This window comes from Telopea speciosissima, chromosome 2 (genome assembly GCF_018873765.1).
Source record: "Telopea speciosissima isolate NSW1024214 ecotype Mountain lineage chromosome 2, Tspe_v1, whole genome shotgun sequence".
Classification (NCBI taxonomy): Eukaryota; Viridiplantae; Streptophyta; class Magnoliopsida; order Proteales; family Proteaceae; genus Telopea; species Telopea speciosissima.
In genome coordinates, this window is record NC_057917.1 from 8,768,543 (window position 1) to 8,786,158 (window position 17,616).

General features: G+C 38.8%; 1 protein-coding gene across 2 annotated transcripts in view; it reads left to right on the forward strand.

The window, feature by feature from the left end:
- LOC122651323 (serine/threonine-protein phosphatase 6 regulatory subunit 2-like) overlaps positions 1 to 14,234 on the forward strand; it is a 34,820-nt gene extending 20,586 nt beyond the window's left edge. The window contains exons 12-19 of one of the 2 annotated variants that reach the window (XM_043844672.1): positions 5,899 to 6,002; positions 6,088 to 6,253; positions 6,356 to 6,478; positions 7,847 to 7,929; positions 9,679 to 9,817; positions 9,961 to 9,990; positions 10,195 to 10,265; positions 13,223 to 14,234. In XM_043844672.1, the coding sequence (XP_043700607.1) occupies positions 5,899 to 6,002; positions 6,088 to 6,253; positions 6,356 to 6,478; positions 7,847 to 7,929; positions 9,679 to 9,817; positions 9,961 to 9,990; positions 10,195 to 10,265; positions 13,223 to 14,042 (1,536 nt within the window). In that variant the 3' untranslated portion in view covers positions 14,043 to 14,234. The remainder of the gene's footprint in view (positions 1 to 5,898; positions 6,003 to 6,087; positions 6,254 to 6,355; positions 6,479 to 7,846; positions 7,930 to 9,678; positions 9,818 to 9,960; positions 9,991 to 10,194; positions 10,266 to 13,222) is intronic. The other variant, XM_043844673.1, reaches the window with a different exon arrangement.
- Positions 14,235 to 17,616: the final 3,382 nt, after the last annotated feature.

The window sequence follows — 17,616 nt, forward strand, 5'->3', positions numbered from 1 at the left end:
CTACAATGGAATTAAATTCTTAAGATTATAAATATTGTTTCAAGATAATTTGGACTCTCAACCCTACGTAGCTAACACCAATAACAAATAATTAAATAAACTTCAAATTAGAAATATCCTAGACAATCCTACTGAACCATAAAACAGGGTTAGGACCTGACCCGACTTGCACCGGGTTTCTAGACCGAGCCAAGATTGTCCAACCATACCCTTTCTTCCCCTTTTTTTTTTTTTTTTTCTTTTGGATTAGTAACAAATTTATTTAGCGAAGAAAACAAATTATAGTACAACAGGGGGGGGGGGAATGGCTGTAGACAAAACCAGAACTTCTTCAAAGAAATCCACAACTAGAGGAGAAATAAAAGATAAAGAGAAAGAATAAAGACTACATCTTGTGAAGGATAACAGTTCAGAATCAGAGTGGGAAGAATAATTTAGTCCATTAGAGATAAAACAATAAAATAAGAATAACCTTAATGTAAAGAGAAATAATTCCAATCCAACGGTTCTCAACAATAACTATCCCCTAAACATAATCTAGGACAGACCACATCTTTTTTAGCTAAAGTCATCAGCTAGATCAATGCTTTTTTTTCAATTTCTACAAGAAAGAGACATTCCCTATAGAGGTCAGGCAAGAAACATGCTTAAGCAAATGGGCAACTCTCCAAGGTAGTCACTTCTGTGGTTTGATACCACCTGATGACATTTGCAGCGTCTCCTTCCACTGCAATATTAGGAAAACCAGCTCTTATAGCCATGTTCATTGTTATTGTAATTGTTTCTTGCTTTTGTACATTTTATAAGCTGAAATACCAGATTAAGCAGTAACAGCTCGAGAGTTTTTGTTGTTGGTTGCATCTGTAGGAAACTGGAATTTAACATGTGTGTATATTTCTCAATATGTCTTTGTCAATGTGGGAAGTGCCTTCCCATTGGTTCAATGAATAGTTTTAAATGAGCAAACATAAATTTTTTTAAAATTATCGTAGCTATTTTTTCCCTTACACTCAGAGTGACCAGATACCCCTTTTTCCACATGAAGCAACACCTGGTTATCTGCTTATCAGAAAGCTATCAGCTGGTGGGTAACTGATATCAAGTGTGTGTGTCAAACACTGCTTTGGAGGAGAAATAAATGTGTTTTAGGGTAGTTATCTGGAATAGAGGATATGAGCAGGGAAATTTTACTACTATAATTAAATAGAGATTGGATTGGGATGGATTTATGGATAACTGTGGAGCTTTTTCAAGTGGGCAAACCTTGGCGCAACGGTTAAGTTGCGCTATGCAACCCGTTGGTTGCGGGTTCGAAACTTGGAACCAGCCTCTCCTGCGAAGCAGGGAGTAAGGCTGTGTAGCTTTGGCCCTCCCAGACTATGGTTGTGGAATCAAACCACTTAAGAAAATGCAGACAATAATACTCTCACTGCATGAAAACAAAGGAGTTGTTTGGTAATATCCATCGGGTAGATGTGCTAGAAAACTTTTAATGAATCCAACTGACCAATTATGCTTTATGATATATGACTAACTAAAAGCAAATTCCCCAGACTTGAACAACTAACTTTAAATTATGTTTTATGATTTAATGATAGATGATGACTAGCTAAACTCAATGTCCCTCGTGGACTTGGTCTTGAATTAATTGGCTTTCATAATCGTATCTTGGCTGCCCCTTTAACATAGAACACTTAAAAAAGGGCGTACCCAGTCCACGAGGCTTCCACTTCACGGAGAGGCTGTTTCCAGAGGCTCGAACCCATGACCACTTGGTCACCATAGTTGTCAAGGCATCCAAAACTTACAAGTTCAGTCGTGGAACTAGTTGCACTGTAATTAATCTCCATAGTTTTCTGAAATTATGCTTTGTATGGTATGTAATCAAATTTAACTGTCAGTTATAAGGCAGTTGGGTCCTTGACATGGAAGAAGGATGACCTTCAGAGAAGTATTGGACACAAGGTCAGACGTGGAACAAGTTGTACTGTAGTTAGGCTACGTTTGGTAACGGTCTGAACAAAGAACACCCGTTCTTGACTAGAAAAATTCTTTGGCGTTTCTGGTCTGGAACGGTGTTCTGTGACCGAAAATGACCATTTGGTAACGGTCTCAAGAACGTGTTCAGAACGAAAATGGTGTTTGGTAAAACCTGTTCTTCTCTATTTGATGTTAATTATAATAATGCCATTTCCTTGTAAATTATACCAAAAAAATACTTGTAAAATCCTTCTCTTACCAACCATAACATAAAATAAAAAATATCTTATTAACATAACCAAAGTAATTATAAAAATGTCAAATTTCAAAGATGCCATTAAAATTGGGTTCTTGTGTGGATTAGTGGCATAGCTGACTATGCTATGAACAGTTGAATAAAAAGGGTCTTGGTGGATTCGAACCACCATCCCCTTGGAACATGCTCATGTTCCAAGTGCTTTACCGATTTGAGCTAAAGACCCATCAAGTAGAGATCCAAAACAGAAATACAGCAAAAAAAGTCACAGTAGCATGAATCTCTACATGAGGAATGTAATGAGCAAAGGTCTAAAACAGAAATACATCAAGAGAGTCGCAATGAAATGAATCTTTGCATGAGAAAATTAACAAGCAAGATTTCCATAATGGAAGTATGGGCAGTGGAGTTTTCTCACGCCAAAGAACCTTCTTTCCATTGTTGTGCTTCTGCCTTGTACAACCATAACTTCAAAACCCTCCAGTTCTATTTCTTTCCTCTTCAGTTACTCACTTCTCTTCTCCCACTTCCTTTTTACACTATTCTATGCAAAACCCACCTCCTAATAAGTAGAGAAAGAGAGAGATGCATGGCTTCAGTAGCTCTCATAGCAATATGATGGGTCAATGTTCATGTGGGCTTTTCCACTCTCAAGGGAATTGCTTCTCTGTGCTATTCTCCATGCCTAACCACATGCCCATCGATGAACCAGAATCATACACCATACCCTCACCTTCATCATCTATGGATTGCACCCTTTCTTTAGGGACTCCATCCACTCGCCAAACCGAAGAAACATCCATCGGCAATCACCGAAAATCTCTGTGCTGGGATATATTCCAGACCAACAAGCCTCATTCATCAACAAACAAAATAATATCTGAACATAGAACATGAAATAAAAATGCAATAAAGAATTATGGAGTGTAATAAAAAGAACTCAAGTCTTTTTTAACACATTGGCAGAATTCATCCACATGATGGGGTTTGTGGCTTCCATGATGGTAATAAGTCATATCAAGAAATTTTGAAGTGGAAACTATTTTTCAAAATTTATGAAAATCTCTTTAGTTAAATAATTTGCTTGTGTAAAGTTTAAACTTTAAACCAACACAGTTACCTTTGCTGTAAAACAATTTCTCTGTAGAAAGAAATGAAGCATTCAAGTGTGATACTATGCATGTTTGGCTATGCTTTTGATTCTAATTTCTGAGGTCGAATTAAAAATTTATTAATGGGTGACACGTTTGGTTTGGATTCTCCAACTGATTCTAGAAACTAATGGGCAAAATTACTTCACTTCTAGAATCTGACTCAAAGGGAGATTCTGAAATTTCGGGGCAGCATAAAGTTTCTTTATTTGATCCTCTCTTTTTCCTCTAGCCTTTTCTCGTCGTGGATGTCCTAAACACTGACAGAGATTGTTACAAAGAAGACTTGCTCACAGGGCAAAATAAAACCAGAAGACATTCATTTGGGCAAATCTTCAAGTAATTTTCAAAGAGCAGAACTTCTATTGCTGAAAATCTCAGCTCTCTCCTATCTTCCTTTCATTCTCAAACTAAAAAGCACAATTATACAAAATTTGCATGTTGCTCATTCCTAAATTAACTGTATACTGAAGAAACCTATAATGAACCTGAAACGAGGAGGCAAACAAGATTGTCAACTCATTCTTTTTTTTTTTTTTTTTCCTTTCTCTGTGGATCAGATATCAAGAAATGACTCACAATCACCTATGGATCTGTTTCATTTCTCCTCAAAATCCACATCAATAATATCAGGTTCTGAACTTTGTGAGATGTAACTTATTTTGATTCATGAGCTTCTAAGGAAAACATTACAAGCTCATGAATCGAATCCTGGTTAATCAAGGGTTTCTCAAACCATTCACTTGGCATAGAAAGAGAGAGCATTTCATCACATAGAGAGAAAAATGGAAAAATAACAACCAATACAGATAAATAATTAATGTTCTTCTGTTAGATGCTGTTCTGTTTTCTTCTTCAGTCTACTATTCTGTGATCTGGTTTGAAATTCTGATGTCAAACTCTGTTTCAAAATCCTATCTCTTCATCAAGTTTCAGTTTCCTACTTGAATTCAAATTCTACAAAACCCTATTTTCTTAATTGAGTTTATAAAAATCTGGTTTCATAATCCTTAGGTGACTTTGAACCCCATCATAACCATTAGGAGAAGAGGAAGGTTGAAAGTGTTACAAGGATAAGGGGGTCATCGAAAACTACTTGGGCTGCAGTCATCTCAAAAGGATAAATTGGAAGTCTTATGTAGTAGAATCCCGATGTCTTGTTTGAGAAAGAAGACCATATAATGGTTAACATGGATAATGAAGGCTTCATGACAGAACCTGAGAAACCATTTGTACATTACTTTCTACCCTCACCCAAACACACACACATATTTAATCTTGCAGCAAATCATGAACAACATATCATCAGACTTATAAATTTTTTTTTCACCCTAAGAAACAGAATCCATCAAGTTGCACTAACAGAGAAAATAAACAAGCCCAGATAACAAGGTACAACAAACAAAGCAGAGAGCCACTCAACAAGATAATGTACAAGTTACAACCTGCATAGAATGACCAAGCCATACTCAGAGACCTTCACATATCAAATTATTTATGAATCTTAGATTTGTTGACAATTAATAGACCTAAACTCTAATCCCTATTTCACCACATTTCATTTGTTGCACTTCCATATCATGTCCATTTGATGCTTCCTTCCATCCTTCCCTTCCACACACACACACAAATAGAGAGAGAGAGAGAGAGAGAGAGAGAGAGACAATACCAAAAAAATCATTCCTTCGAATTATAGTGAGAGAGAACTCACCTTGAAGCTCCGACCACAGTTGCAGTCAGTTCAAGAGAGAAGCCCTTGAACTTCAAACCCAGTACAAGAATCACGGGTTTTCCCCTTTTTTGTGGAACGTAGCCTTCAATTATTTGTTCTCGTTCTTTAGAGACTGTGTCTGAGACGGTCTGTAAAGAATGTTCTTTTCATCTAGATTCCCTGTTCGTTCTGAAAGACCCAAAAAAGGAACCGGCAACCGAAACACAATTTCATTTTTTTTTGTTCTCAAAGAACAGAAAAACGGCAAAGAACGTTTTTCGGACCGTTACCAAACATAGCCTTAATGTCCATAGTTTTCTGAAATTATGCTTTGTATGTTATGTAATCAAATTTACCTGTGAGTTATAAGGCAGTTGGGTCCTTGACATGGAAGAAGGATGACCTTCAGTGAAGTGGAGTGATTTTTTGTATATCACACAAATTCGATGAATATTTATCTGATGTCAGGCTTTTGATTGGGAAACTGCTTACATCAATATTTAACTCCCCTGATATGTCAGTAGCATGAGTCAGTGGATGATAGTCAAGGCACTGTCGCTGTATCAGCAATTTGCTTCATTCTTTTACATGTCGTATCATGTTTGGTAATGGTTCATGTTCGACACCCTTTAATCCTTTATTGAATGAGGAGAGGAAAATTCTGATTGCCCTGAAGATCCGACCGAGTGACCGGACTCGCGAGGGAGGCATGAACTGCGAATGTAGTAACCTAGACTTGCTACATGTGTGTTGCAGATCTTTGTTCTTCTTTCTCATTCATATTTACTATTCAATTTCAGATTGTGGAGTTCATCGCAGTTTTATTGAGGACGGGCAATGAAGTTGCTGAGAAAGAGTTGGTTAACTCTGGTGCTATCCGAAGAGTTTTAGATCTATTTTTTGAGTGAGTTATGCTTATTTTTTTGTGAATTTGGCTGAAAGATGCATCACTCTAGTTGGTTTATGTGCTCTATTGTTAATGGATGCAGGTACCCGTTCAATAACTCACTGCATCATTATGTTGAGAGCATCATATCGTCGTGCTTGGAGAGCAAGAATATCACTGTAATTGATCATCTCTTCAGAGATTGTAATTTGATTGAAAAATTTCTCCAAGCAGATAGACTTCCCATTCTTTCTGGTGATTCAAACAAGGTAGCTGAATGTGCATATGGTTTTCCTTTCAGCTCATTTGTATGCATCATTTATTACATACATAGAAATCTCTCTCTCTTTTTTTTTTTACCAACTTTGCAGCCAACATTAGCTGCTGCTGGAAAACGGGTGCCTCGAGCGGGCAATCTTGGGCATCTTACACGTATCTCAAACAAGCTCATTCAGCTGGGACAAGTCAACAGTCATGTTCACGCGTATCTGCAGGTTGGTAAGAGATTGGACGTGTATTATTGGCATGCATCTTTTAAAGAAATTCATGCTTAAAAACCATATATACTAAAGTACCTGGGAACAAAGTGCCTACTAGAAAAGAATAATTTTAGCAACTTCCCGTATTTTAGTAGGTTCTTTTATTAGCCTTCGATCATGAAATGGATTGGAAGCTGAGAATACAATAGTTCTAGAAAAATGGTGAAACTGGGAGGTGTAGAATTGTCTTCGGGAGGGATTAGCAGCATGTGGAACAAAAGATGGACCAAAGTCGGTGAAGCTTGGATCCTTTTGGAATGCAATTCCGGGGATTGCTCTCCAAGGCATATTGAAAGTGAGGGGAAAAGCATCACAGTTTTTTTTTTTTGTCAGTTCCAGGTTTTGAATCTCAATGATCAAGATTCAGCATGCAGGGGAGGGGATCCCAACTCACATGTGCATTCCGGGGAGGGGGTGTTGTCACTTGGAGCTCCTAGTGTCTAAGAATTTTGAGTCCTTCAAATCTTTACTATTAATCATGGGTATTTTAGATATTTGAATTTGATATTTTTGTTTAGGTGGGGTGGGTGGTCTATGATCTGCTAGCCCACTTTGTCTATTGCTTGGTTGCGTGGCCTTCAATCTTCTAGCATTAATCATGGGTATTTTAGAGATCTGAACATGATATTTTCGTTTAGGAGGGGCGGGTGGTCTATGATCAGCTAGCACGCTTTGTCTGTTGCTTGATTGCATGGCCCGCTCGAGATGAACCTCAAACCTAGACAAAGGTATTTTCAGAAGTATGTGACTACTCTCAACTGGTCTATAACTGAAGATATCCCCATCATACCTTTGGTTTCTTTCCATCCTCCTATCCGCCATATTGCAAGGGCTTCATCCAGTTGCATCCTACTACACAGCTTGAGGCTCATTTCTTCAGAATCTGCTAGCTGCTTCAAAAGGCTAGCGCGCAAGCGTGCCTTAAATTTATCGAACCCTGCAGCTAGCGCCTATACCCCCCCCCCCCCCCGATTCGGATCTTTTTCTTTTAAGGGGCGTTCCGCCTACATAAAAGGGCCATGCCGACCATTTCATTCAATATCTGATGGTCAGCCCTTGAGCTCGAGTTGGCTAGTAGCTGGCTTCTGCCCCCTAAAAGCCAGCCTTCCCAAGCGAAGAAAACTACAGGGTGGTCGTCGATTGGCTAGCTAATCCGTTGTGTTTTTGCATGGGCGATAACGCCTGTAATTGTAGAATTTCTTTTTATGTTGACCTGATTTAGTTTTTCATTGTTAATTTATTCATTTGTGGAACTATTTTTTCCCTTCTGCTTTTTGGTTTTGCATCCGGACCTTAGATTCTTTGGTTTGCGGATTAATGTAGGAGAACTGTGAATGGATTGAATGGCAAGGTACCATTCTCCAGGAGCGTAATAATGTGGAAAATGTCTACAGATGGGCTTGTGGGTATGTTTCTCTTTATCTTTATGCACAATTGTATTGCCTGAAGTAGTTGACTGTATTATTGTGGTTCTGGGATGGTTTGTGTATAGTTGTAGTAATTATAGCTGATGGTGAGCCGATGATATATTATCATACCACCCTGCACTGGATGGATCATCGGTCCATCACCCAGTGACCAAATTTGGGTGAATGGTAAGTGGATCTTTGAAGTGTTGAAAAGCAGAAATTCCAACAGAAGTGGCTGGTTTTCTTGCAAACTGGAAGGGGTAGGTTATATGTGCATCAGCTGATTTGTCGTGGGCGTAAAAAAGGCCTGAAGTTCTCTCTTTCTCTCTTTCTCTCACACACACTAAGTCTGATAATTTAAATGTTGTTTTACTTGAATTTCCTGTTAATCTTTTAGATAGATTGGGAGAGTGGGGCAAAATACTTTAGAACTTGTAATAGGGGAGGAAAACTTAGAACATAATAGAGGACTTGATTAGTTGAAACTAAGACTTATTTACTGATAAAAATGAAAGTAGTTAAAACTTAGCACCTCATCTGTCAAAAAAAAAAAAAAACCACATGAAATGTAAATGTATAGACTCACGTAGGCAAGAGAGAGGCTGCAAAGCATGAGTGTGAAACAGGAAAGAGGGAGGCATGAGGTAGAAGGAAAAAACAAGGAGGAAGGTGAGGGTTAGGCAAGATAGAGGCGGCAAAGCATGAGCGAAGCATGGGAAAGAGAGGGGGGTAGAAGGAAGAAACAGGGAGGAAGGTGAGGATTACCTATAGATATTATTGATGCGATCTTAAAATCCAAAAGATATGGATCTCACATGCAAAAAGGCCCCAAGTGAACTGTGATCTGAATCTGATTACAGAGGTGTTCCTGCAGTGACTGTTAGGAGCAGAACATATTATCCAAGGAAGAAGATCTTCTGCTGTTTCTTGCAGAGTAACACCTTGCTGAAACTGAAGATTGATAAGAAATAATAGAAGAAGAGACGAACAAAGGAAGAGAAGTGAGGGAGAAAACAGATCGCATGAGAGAGATGAGAGAACTAGTAAATATAATTTTAAAAATAGAATAACTTTCTAACTAATAACTGATGGGCCCCACTAGTATTACTATCGACACTTAATCGGAAAAAACTCTTAACAATTTCAAAAAATATCCTATTTGTTTACCTTACATTATTACAATACAACCAAGATACAAAATACCCTTGAAGGAGGAAGAAAACTTATTGGTGGCCGTCGCAGGGAGTCACTGGAGTCGCAGAAGGGCAGAGTGGCTGTAGGTTTTGGGGATTTTGCTATTGGTTCAGCCCTCTCTTCTCCCTTTCTATCCCCACATGCATGATTGCCTGGATCTGATTGTACCGAAACTCTGGACACAAGAAGAATATGCTAAACCTAGTCAATGACTGGTGTGGATATATTGCTAGGGAGCCCAATGTGGATCTGGTTGTATTTTTTCTTACAATCTTGAGGTGAGGGTTTGATCTTGGCTTGAAGAATAATACCCATTTTTACACATGCATTCATCTATTAGTCCATGCAATGACCTGCCCAAAGGGATGGGAATGCATAGTTCCCCCACCCCCTAAAAAAGTAAAAAATTCTTGTTGTAGAGATGTTTATTTTCATGTTGCAGGCATTGTTATAGGTAATGCTCATTATATGTTTGTTTAGTGTTTTATGAGTTACAAAATAGGAGAACTTAAACTTAAACTTCCAAACTCTGTTGCTTGTTATTCCCTACAGCCGTCCGACTACGCTGCAGGAGAAGGCACGGGATAGTGATGATGAACTTAATGATAGAGATTATGATGTTACAGCACTAGCAAATAATCTAAGTCAGGCATTTAGATACAGCATGTTTGAACATGAGGATACTGAGGAGGTATTACATATTGAAACCAACTTTTTTTTCCCTTTTTTATTTTTGCATGGTGAGATGGGATGGTGGTTTGGGGTATACTAGATAAATTTGTGTTGCATCATCTTTTTCTTCCCCACTCAATGCTTCATCTTTGCATATTGCAGGTTAATGGATCCCTTGAGCGAGATGATGAGGTAAAATCTCTTTGATTATTCTTTAATTAATGAAAAAATTTTTACTTGTTTGTTTAAAAAAAAAGGTGAGTTGACTTCGTGTTTGTTTAAAATTCAGTATTGATTAATATTTCTTGGGGATGAGGTGGGCGAATAATTTGGGTAGTAATATTTTGGATTTTTTTATATGAAATTCACATTTTTGATCGATTTTAAAAATTGCAGGATGTTTACTTCGATGATGATTCTGCTGAAGTGGTGATTTCATCATTGAGGCTAGGTGATGATCAGGGGAGGTTAGTTCAAATCTATTAGGATGCACCTAAGTGTATACATGCTTGTTCAATAGTTGGTCAAACCTAAGCATATTGAGTACATTATTGCATAAGCATTAAACTGGAAACAGCCTCTCTACGAAAGCATGGGTAAGGCTGCGTACATTATGACCCTCCCCAGACTCTGCAGTGGCGGGAGCCTCGTGCACTGGGTATGCCCTTTTTTTTTTATTTTTTTTATTGCATAACCATTAAACAGGTTAATAGAACGTATCAAAATTTCCTGGCATCAGACATCTTGTTTTTTCTAGGTCTTATTGTATTGCCCTCAAGTAAAATATTGGTTTAGTATTTTATTTTATCAGATTGACTGGAGTCACTGGATGGGTTTAATTAAATTGACATAGCCAGGCCAATTTCTAGTTTGAAGCTTGGAATGGTTCTGATGACTCTTTCTTCTTCTTCTTTTTTTTTTTTTCAAATTGGTAAAAAGATTCATTGATGCAAAGCAAAAGAAAGCAATCTTTACACTTGGGAGCTGTACAGAAACCTGGCCTAAAACAAGCACTCTACATAATTATGTTACATTTCCTCCTTTACAAAAATCCCAAGAAGTTCTCCCAAAAAATTATAAGCCATTACAAATCGCACATCTATCCAATATAAAAAAGTATTAGTTCTCCTAAAATTACGAACCACCGAACACCAGCTGGAAATCATCCTAATTGCCTTAGATGCAACCCTTGCTACGGTCTCCTCCTTAGCCTCAAAAAAGCGTGCATTTCCCTCTTTCCAAATGCACGAGCAAGCCACAAATGCAACCATCTTCTGTAATAACTCCATCATTCCAGTGGCCCTTCTTCCCACACCATGAACAATTGATGAAGAGAGTTATTGAAAATCCAATTAACTCTTTTTGTTGATAGGTATTTCCCCCACACCATGTTGGCAAATCTGCACGCATTGAAGTCGTGGAATCCATTCTCTTGCTTGACAACACAGCCTACACACATTCCTTCTCAACTTCCAGCCCTGTGCTAATAAATTACCCAACATTAGAATCTCTCCAAAACTGCACTCCATACGAAGAACCCAATCCGAGGCCGTGCCCAATGAATCCATATCACTTTATAAAGAAATGCTGATCGACCGTGATGAAGCATCTTGGTGAAAGATTTGATTAAAATTCTTTCCTTTTTCTTCCCCATACCCTCCTCTCTCCTGCCCCCCTTCTCTCACAGTTGTCCAGTCAAGAATCTGCATCAATTGCACCACTCTCTCCGTTTCCCAATCGTTCAGGTTCCTCCTAAACTTAGGTGACCAGGCTGGAAGTATATCTAGTCTCTATCCATTCCATATATTCTTCAATACTAGCCACCTTATTCCATACAATGACGAACAATTCTGGATACATCTCTGTTAGAGGCACGTCTCCTCACCAAAGATCCTGCCCAAATTTCACTCTCTTTCTGGCCCCTACGGAATACCTCACTCCTTTAAATATAATTGAGACTTGCCAGATCCCCTTCGACAGCCTCAGACCATAGGAATCCCCTCACCTCCTTGGTTTCCTACCCTCTTCCAAGATCCCATACGTTGCCTTAATACCTCCTTCCATTACCCCTCCTCCTCCTCTCCTTAACTTTCAAAGCCCCTTCCCGACAAATCAATATTTATCTACTTCACTGTTCTAATACTAATACCCAACCCCTTTTCTTTCCTTGGCCAACACTCCCTTCTCCAATCTACTAGATAGTATCTCCTCTGGTCATCCTTCCCATGCGAAAGAAAATCTCTGTGTAGCTTCTCAATTCTTCTAGCTACATATATAGGCCTGGAAAATATATATATTTTTTGGAAAGTGCCCTTCTGATGAGAGTGAATTTCCCTCACTAGAAAGAAACTTAGCCTTCCTCGTGGATGGCCTAAACTCCAGCCTCTCAATGACTAGGTCCCAAACTCTTTGATCTGCTTTTGGCTCCCAATTGGTATTTCAAGTACACTGTAGGTAGAGGCTCCACCCTAAATCCAACACACCAGGCAACTCCTCCATATTTTCCACCTCCCCCACCGGAAACACCTCATAAGTTTTTTGCAAGGTAACCTTCAACCCTGTTAGTGCCTCTGAAGACAACAAAACCAGCCAACTCCTTGCAGAAAAATAAGAAGTCATCAGCAAACTGAAGCAATGATACCCTCACCTACGGGTTCCCTAGTGAGAATCACAAATAAATAAAAAGGGTGACAGGGAATCTCCCTGCCTTAATCCTCTTGAACCCCCCTAAAGTATCCGGTTGGTGCTCTCGGCCAACACAGAAAAAGGCACCTTTGAGTAACACTTAATCCACCACCGCCACTTCTCTCCAAAACCTATCCTTGGCTTCTTGGATCCCTTTTCAAACATGCAAATCCACCAATGCAATTGCAGTCCACACCTTATCCAGAAATTGTCCTTTTACAAATGCCCCTAGCTGTCTTGAAATAATCTGTTGCATCACCCAACCTCATGCGAGAAGACAAGTTCTTGGATAAAATGCGATATATACGGGCCTGTAATCCTTTAGCTCCTCGGCACCCTTCTTGGTTGGAATCAAAGCAATAAAAGTTGCATTGGTGTTTTTTGCCGGACGCCATCTTTATAGAATCCCTGAATAACTCTCATTACTTCTTGACCCAAAAAGTGCCGACAGTTTTTTTAAAAGCTCGATTGTAACCATCCATGCCAGGAGCTTTATCCCCTCTCAACTTTCTTGTCAGATCCCTCACCTCCTCATCAAATGGTCTGGTAACTATTAACCAAACTTTACCACATAAAAAGTTGTCTTGGGTTACATTGATTCTCTCTAGTTGAGATCAATAGTACTCATTGTTTATTGAAATTATAAATTTTCAGATATTCTTTGCAATACCTTAGATGTGATTGGTATTAACTTAGCTCACTGCTGATGGCTGACGCAATTCTTAGTTTCATGTTTCAGCAGCTTGTTCACAAATTCCAACTGGTTTGCTTTCCAAGAAGACAGAGTTGGTAATGAGCCTCTGAGCACCTCGCTCTCTGGGACAATGGATGAGATTAATTTGAATGGGCCTGCAAATGGTGGCAGTAGCAGCAGTGATGATGAAGTGGTTGTTGGGGAGGACGAGGAGTTTGTTAATGGCATGGCTTCAGGCAACGGGGCATCCAGCTCTAGCTCCAATTTCCTGAATGGATGTACAGGAAGTGATCCTGCAAATAAAGGAGATGCGAACCCTCGCGATGAAAAAGCAAGTGCTTCAGGTGATCTGGATTTCTTCCAGTATGCTACTGCAGACAACAATCCATTTCATGATAGATCTTTGCCTGATTGGGTGGGATGGCAAGAGTCTGCAGATTTGCAGATTGATGGATCTAGTAGAAATCCTTTTAGTGACTCTTACGTTTCAGAAGTTGATCTTTCCAGCCCCACTGGGCCTGCAGGCAACTCTCTGTCAAATGGTGAAGTCAAATTATCGAATGGTATGAGCATCATTGATGCCAGTGCCAGGCAAACTGGAAATGATGCCACTAGAAGAAGAACTGTGCCTTCATTGTTTGAGGAGGATGTGGAATTTGTTGGTGTGGAGTTAGAAGGTACGGAGAGGGCAATGGAGCAAGCACTGAAAGAGGGGATAGTCGGGGAAGCTGGGCCTTTGAAGAGGAATCTTTCCCCGAAGGCGCCAGAAAAGGAGAAGCACAATGAGGATGGGCCAGGGATATTTGAGTTTAATGATGCAAACTACTGGAGGGTTGACCAAGAGATTGCAGTTGTTCAGGAGTGAGAGTCTGCCTTATTGAAGCCAATGACCTCTTTGGTCATTAATGGTGGTGGCAATTGAATGTCTGGCATATGTTATATGTACAGTAATCGGTGATTGAATGTTTAGCATATGTTAATTTACCGTAATCTTTCCTATCAGTGATTGGATTTTAGGTTGGTATGGTTATTATCCTTATTGCTCTGTTGTTATTCAGGCTTTTGTTTCCGTTCATTATTCTCTTGGTTCATTTCATTTGGTATTTTGAACGAATAGTCTCTGTTTTGGCCTGTTATAGTCCTCGTTTCAGATTCTCATATACTGCAATTTGCCACAGCATGGTTCCTCTCACAGTCATCTACCCTCCCCTACAAAAAAAAAGGGTTCCTCTCCGAAAGCAGTTTTGGACCAAAGTTCTCTTTTTTTCTAGGGTTTACTGGTTGTCTATGGCAGCTGAAGCTCCCCCTTTTTGTTTCCTTTGTTTTTCTGTTTTGGTGGTTGGGGTGTTGGGGGATGGATCAGTGGATGGAACCATCCTGGTAGTGTTGGTTCAGATTGAATTTTTCGGTGGGTTTTTTTTTTTTTTGTCAAATATAAGCTCCCTTTGGTTGCGAGGGAAAGAGGGAAGCGAAGTAAAAATTTTCAAACCTATAAAGGATTTCTTACTATATTTAGTAAAGATGTTTTTTAGATGTAATTTTTAATTTATTTTTCAAATCCAAGGGGTTTAAATGCAACTTAAAGTGATTAAAAATAATCAAATATGGGAAATGGTTTGGAGTTGGTGACATAACTCTGTGGAGATTGATTACAAAAATTGTATCAGGTTTTAAAAATTTTCACTTTCTTGCCCTTCAGTTTCCCTTGCAATCAAACGAAGCCTTATAGGGTTTTTAGTAAGCTATACTTGTGATATGAACCATATGGTTGAGAAAAACCAGAATCTCTATGCTTTGCTTGGTTGCTTGGGAAATTAAAAGGAGGGCAAATGATTTTTTTTATGATATATGAAAATGAAATATTCAAACCTAGAAAAGAAACTTTTATAATTATTATCCACATGATGGTGTAAATTAACTAAATTTCATACTGTATTTAATAATGATATTTGTCAGATGTAATTTTTGTGTTGATGTAAAGTAAAATTCCTTTTAAATTTTGTAAATTTCATTTCTTTTCCATTTATTTTCCCTTGCAATCAAACAGAGCCTACTGTGAATACTTGAAGTAATCTCTAGGCTCTTTTGTTTTGATGTAGAATAGGTGAATGCTAGAAGTAACAGGTGTGGTAAAGCCTAACAGGTTCAGCCCATCTATTTGCATTATGTGTAATGGTGATGTGGTTACCCTGACGATTGGATGGAAAACATGGTTTGGTACTCTGACCACTATTGTGTATTCTCTTGCAGTTCTGATATTTCAAAGTTCTATATTTCCACTTGGCAAATTCTATTTAGACTTTTCATCAGAAAAAAAATAAAAAAATCTTTTAGATTAAAATTTGTCATGTGAATAGGAGACTCTTGGTTTGGTTATTTTTCTCTCCAGTTCCCTGTCTGGATCAATTATCTGGTTCCTCTCATAGGGGGTCGGAAATGACAACCTAACCCCCTGCCCGAGTGAGGTTAAGTCATCATTTCCGCCTCCCTATGAGAGGAATTGGACAATTATACTGGGCAGGATAAAAATTCCTCTTGGTCTATTTGCCCATAAAATTTCTGTAGCATTCAAGCTACCGTGTGACTGAAATAAGGGCTGTTTTGTTATGACGTTTATTTCAATTTCATGAAGACATAAATTGAAATTGTGGTGTTTGGTATGATTTTTTCACCTTATACATCAGAAATTGTGTAATAGTTTTCCATTAGTTTTAATATTGAAATTGAAATCAATTTCAAGTCTATTTAGCGCTCCACTTTAATGAGCATGTGTTAATAGTATGGTAAATTTGTCATTTGACCAATTTAAAAAGAAACAAAAGCAAATCACTCTATTTCTATGCCACCACCTTCTTAGCCCTGCCCTGCCCCCTGCCCCGGCCATGCTACCACCACCACCCTCTCCCCAAAAAATTTAGAGAATTTATTTTCAAAAATTGAACTAAATGGATTTCGTATTCTTAAAATATTTCAAATTGATGCAACCAAAACAATTTTAGTTTCTTGACCAAAAATCTATTTATTGACTATTTCATGAAATTAATCCTAAATTGAAATTTAAATCGGACCAAATGACATTTTCGAGAACCATCATTGTCCATGTAAAATGACAGGATTTATTCTCAATTAAAAAAAGTGTGTTATTTTAAAGGGCAAAAAAATGAGGTCACGATTTCTTTTTCACCAACTTTGGTTCCATCAACATTTTCTCTTTTTCTGTTTTTTTTCCCCCTAGACACAAATTTGTATGGATGAATGTGCCCAAACCATCCAGTAAAACCAAAGAAACATATTCTTTACCATGTTTATTAAATTTTAGCATCCCTTAAAACCTCCCCTTCATCCTGAGCCTAGAACAACCCCTAATAGATCTGTAAATTGGTCATCAACTTTTTGTATTAGAAAGATCAGATGACATAATTTCTGCATCATTTTTTTTTGTTTGGGAGGGTGGAGAGGTATTTTACATCAAGGTTGTTACTAGAGATTAGGGGTATAAGTTTGGCCCTATCGGTCGAGTCCGCCCTGAGCCTGAATAGGGTATGGGCCATAGTTGCAAGGCGCCTTTGTCATGCTTTAAATCCTGGTGTCGCATTGTTCGCCAAGGCGACGCCTTGTCGCCTTGTTGGTGTCGACTTGGTTTCTGGCCCCCTCACTCGCCTTGGTTCATCGAGGCGCCTTGACAACTATCTAGGGCTGGATTTTTCAACCCTAAAGGTCGGTTAGGGTTGATTTAATGCCCAGGGCCAGGGTTGAGACCTCGGGCTAAGCCCGGCTCGACCCGACCCAACCTTGTGTTATGATATGGTTGTTTAGTGTCTAATTATGTATTCATTAATTCATTCTACTGATTACCAAAAAAGGGGTCTAAGATAATTAACCCCAAAAATAGTGATTAGTCGGTCACTCAATTGACTAATTGAATGAGAAACGAAACACCTAGCAAAACCCTAACAACTAAACCAAGGTAGACGATGCACTGAGGCAGTGAGGCAGCACCACAGCAGGGAAGAAAACAGAAAAGCTAAAGCGGCTATACCAAGGTAGGCGAAGCATAGTTGTTGCTCTTCTCTCTCTCTCTCTCTCTGCGAAACCCTAAGCGCCTATACCAAGGTAGGCGAGGCAGCAGTGGCACCGCTTGGAAGAAAACTTAGAGGGTTAAACGATGGTAACCTCCATAGCTGCTCTCTCGATCTCCCTCTTCTCTGCTATTTCTTACCATTGTGGACCACACTCTGCTCAAGCTGAATGTGTTATGGGCCTTATGACATCTTACAGTCCAGCTCAACAACTGGCCTATCATGCTTGTGGATTTTGGTTTCTGAATGACTTCCAAAATAACTCAATCACAATAAATATATATATGCGATTCACATCTCCAAGCATCTTTATATTCTTTTTGTTTTCTGGGCATTCTTTTTATACTCATAGTGATCCTT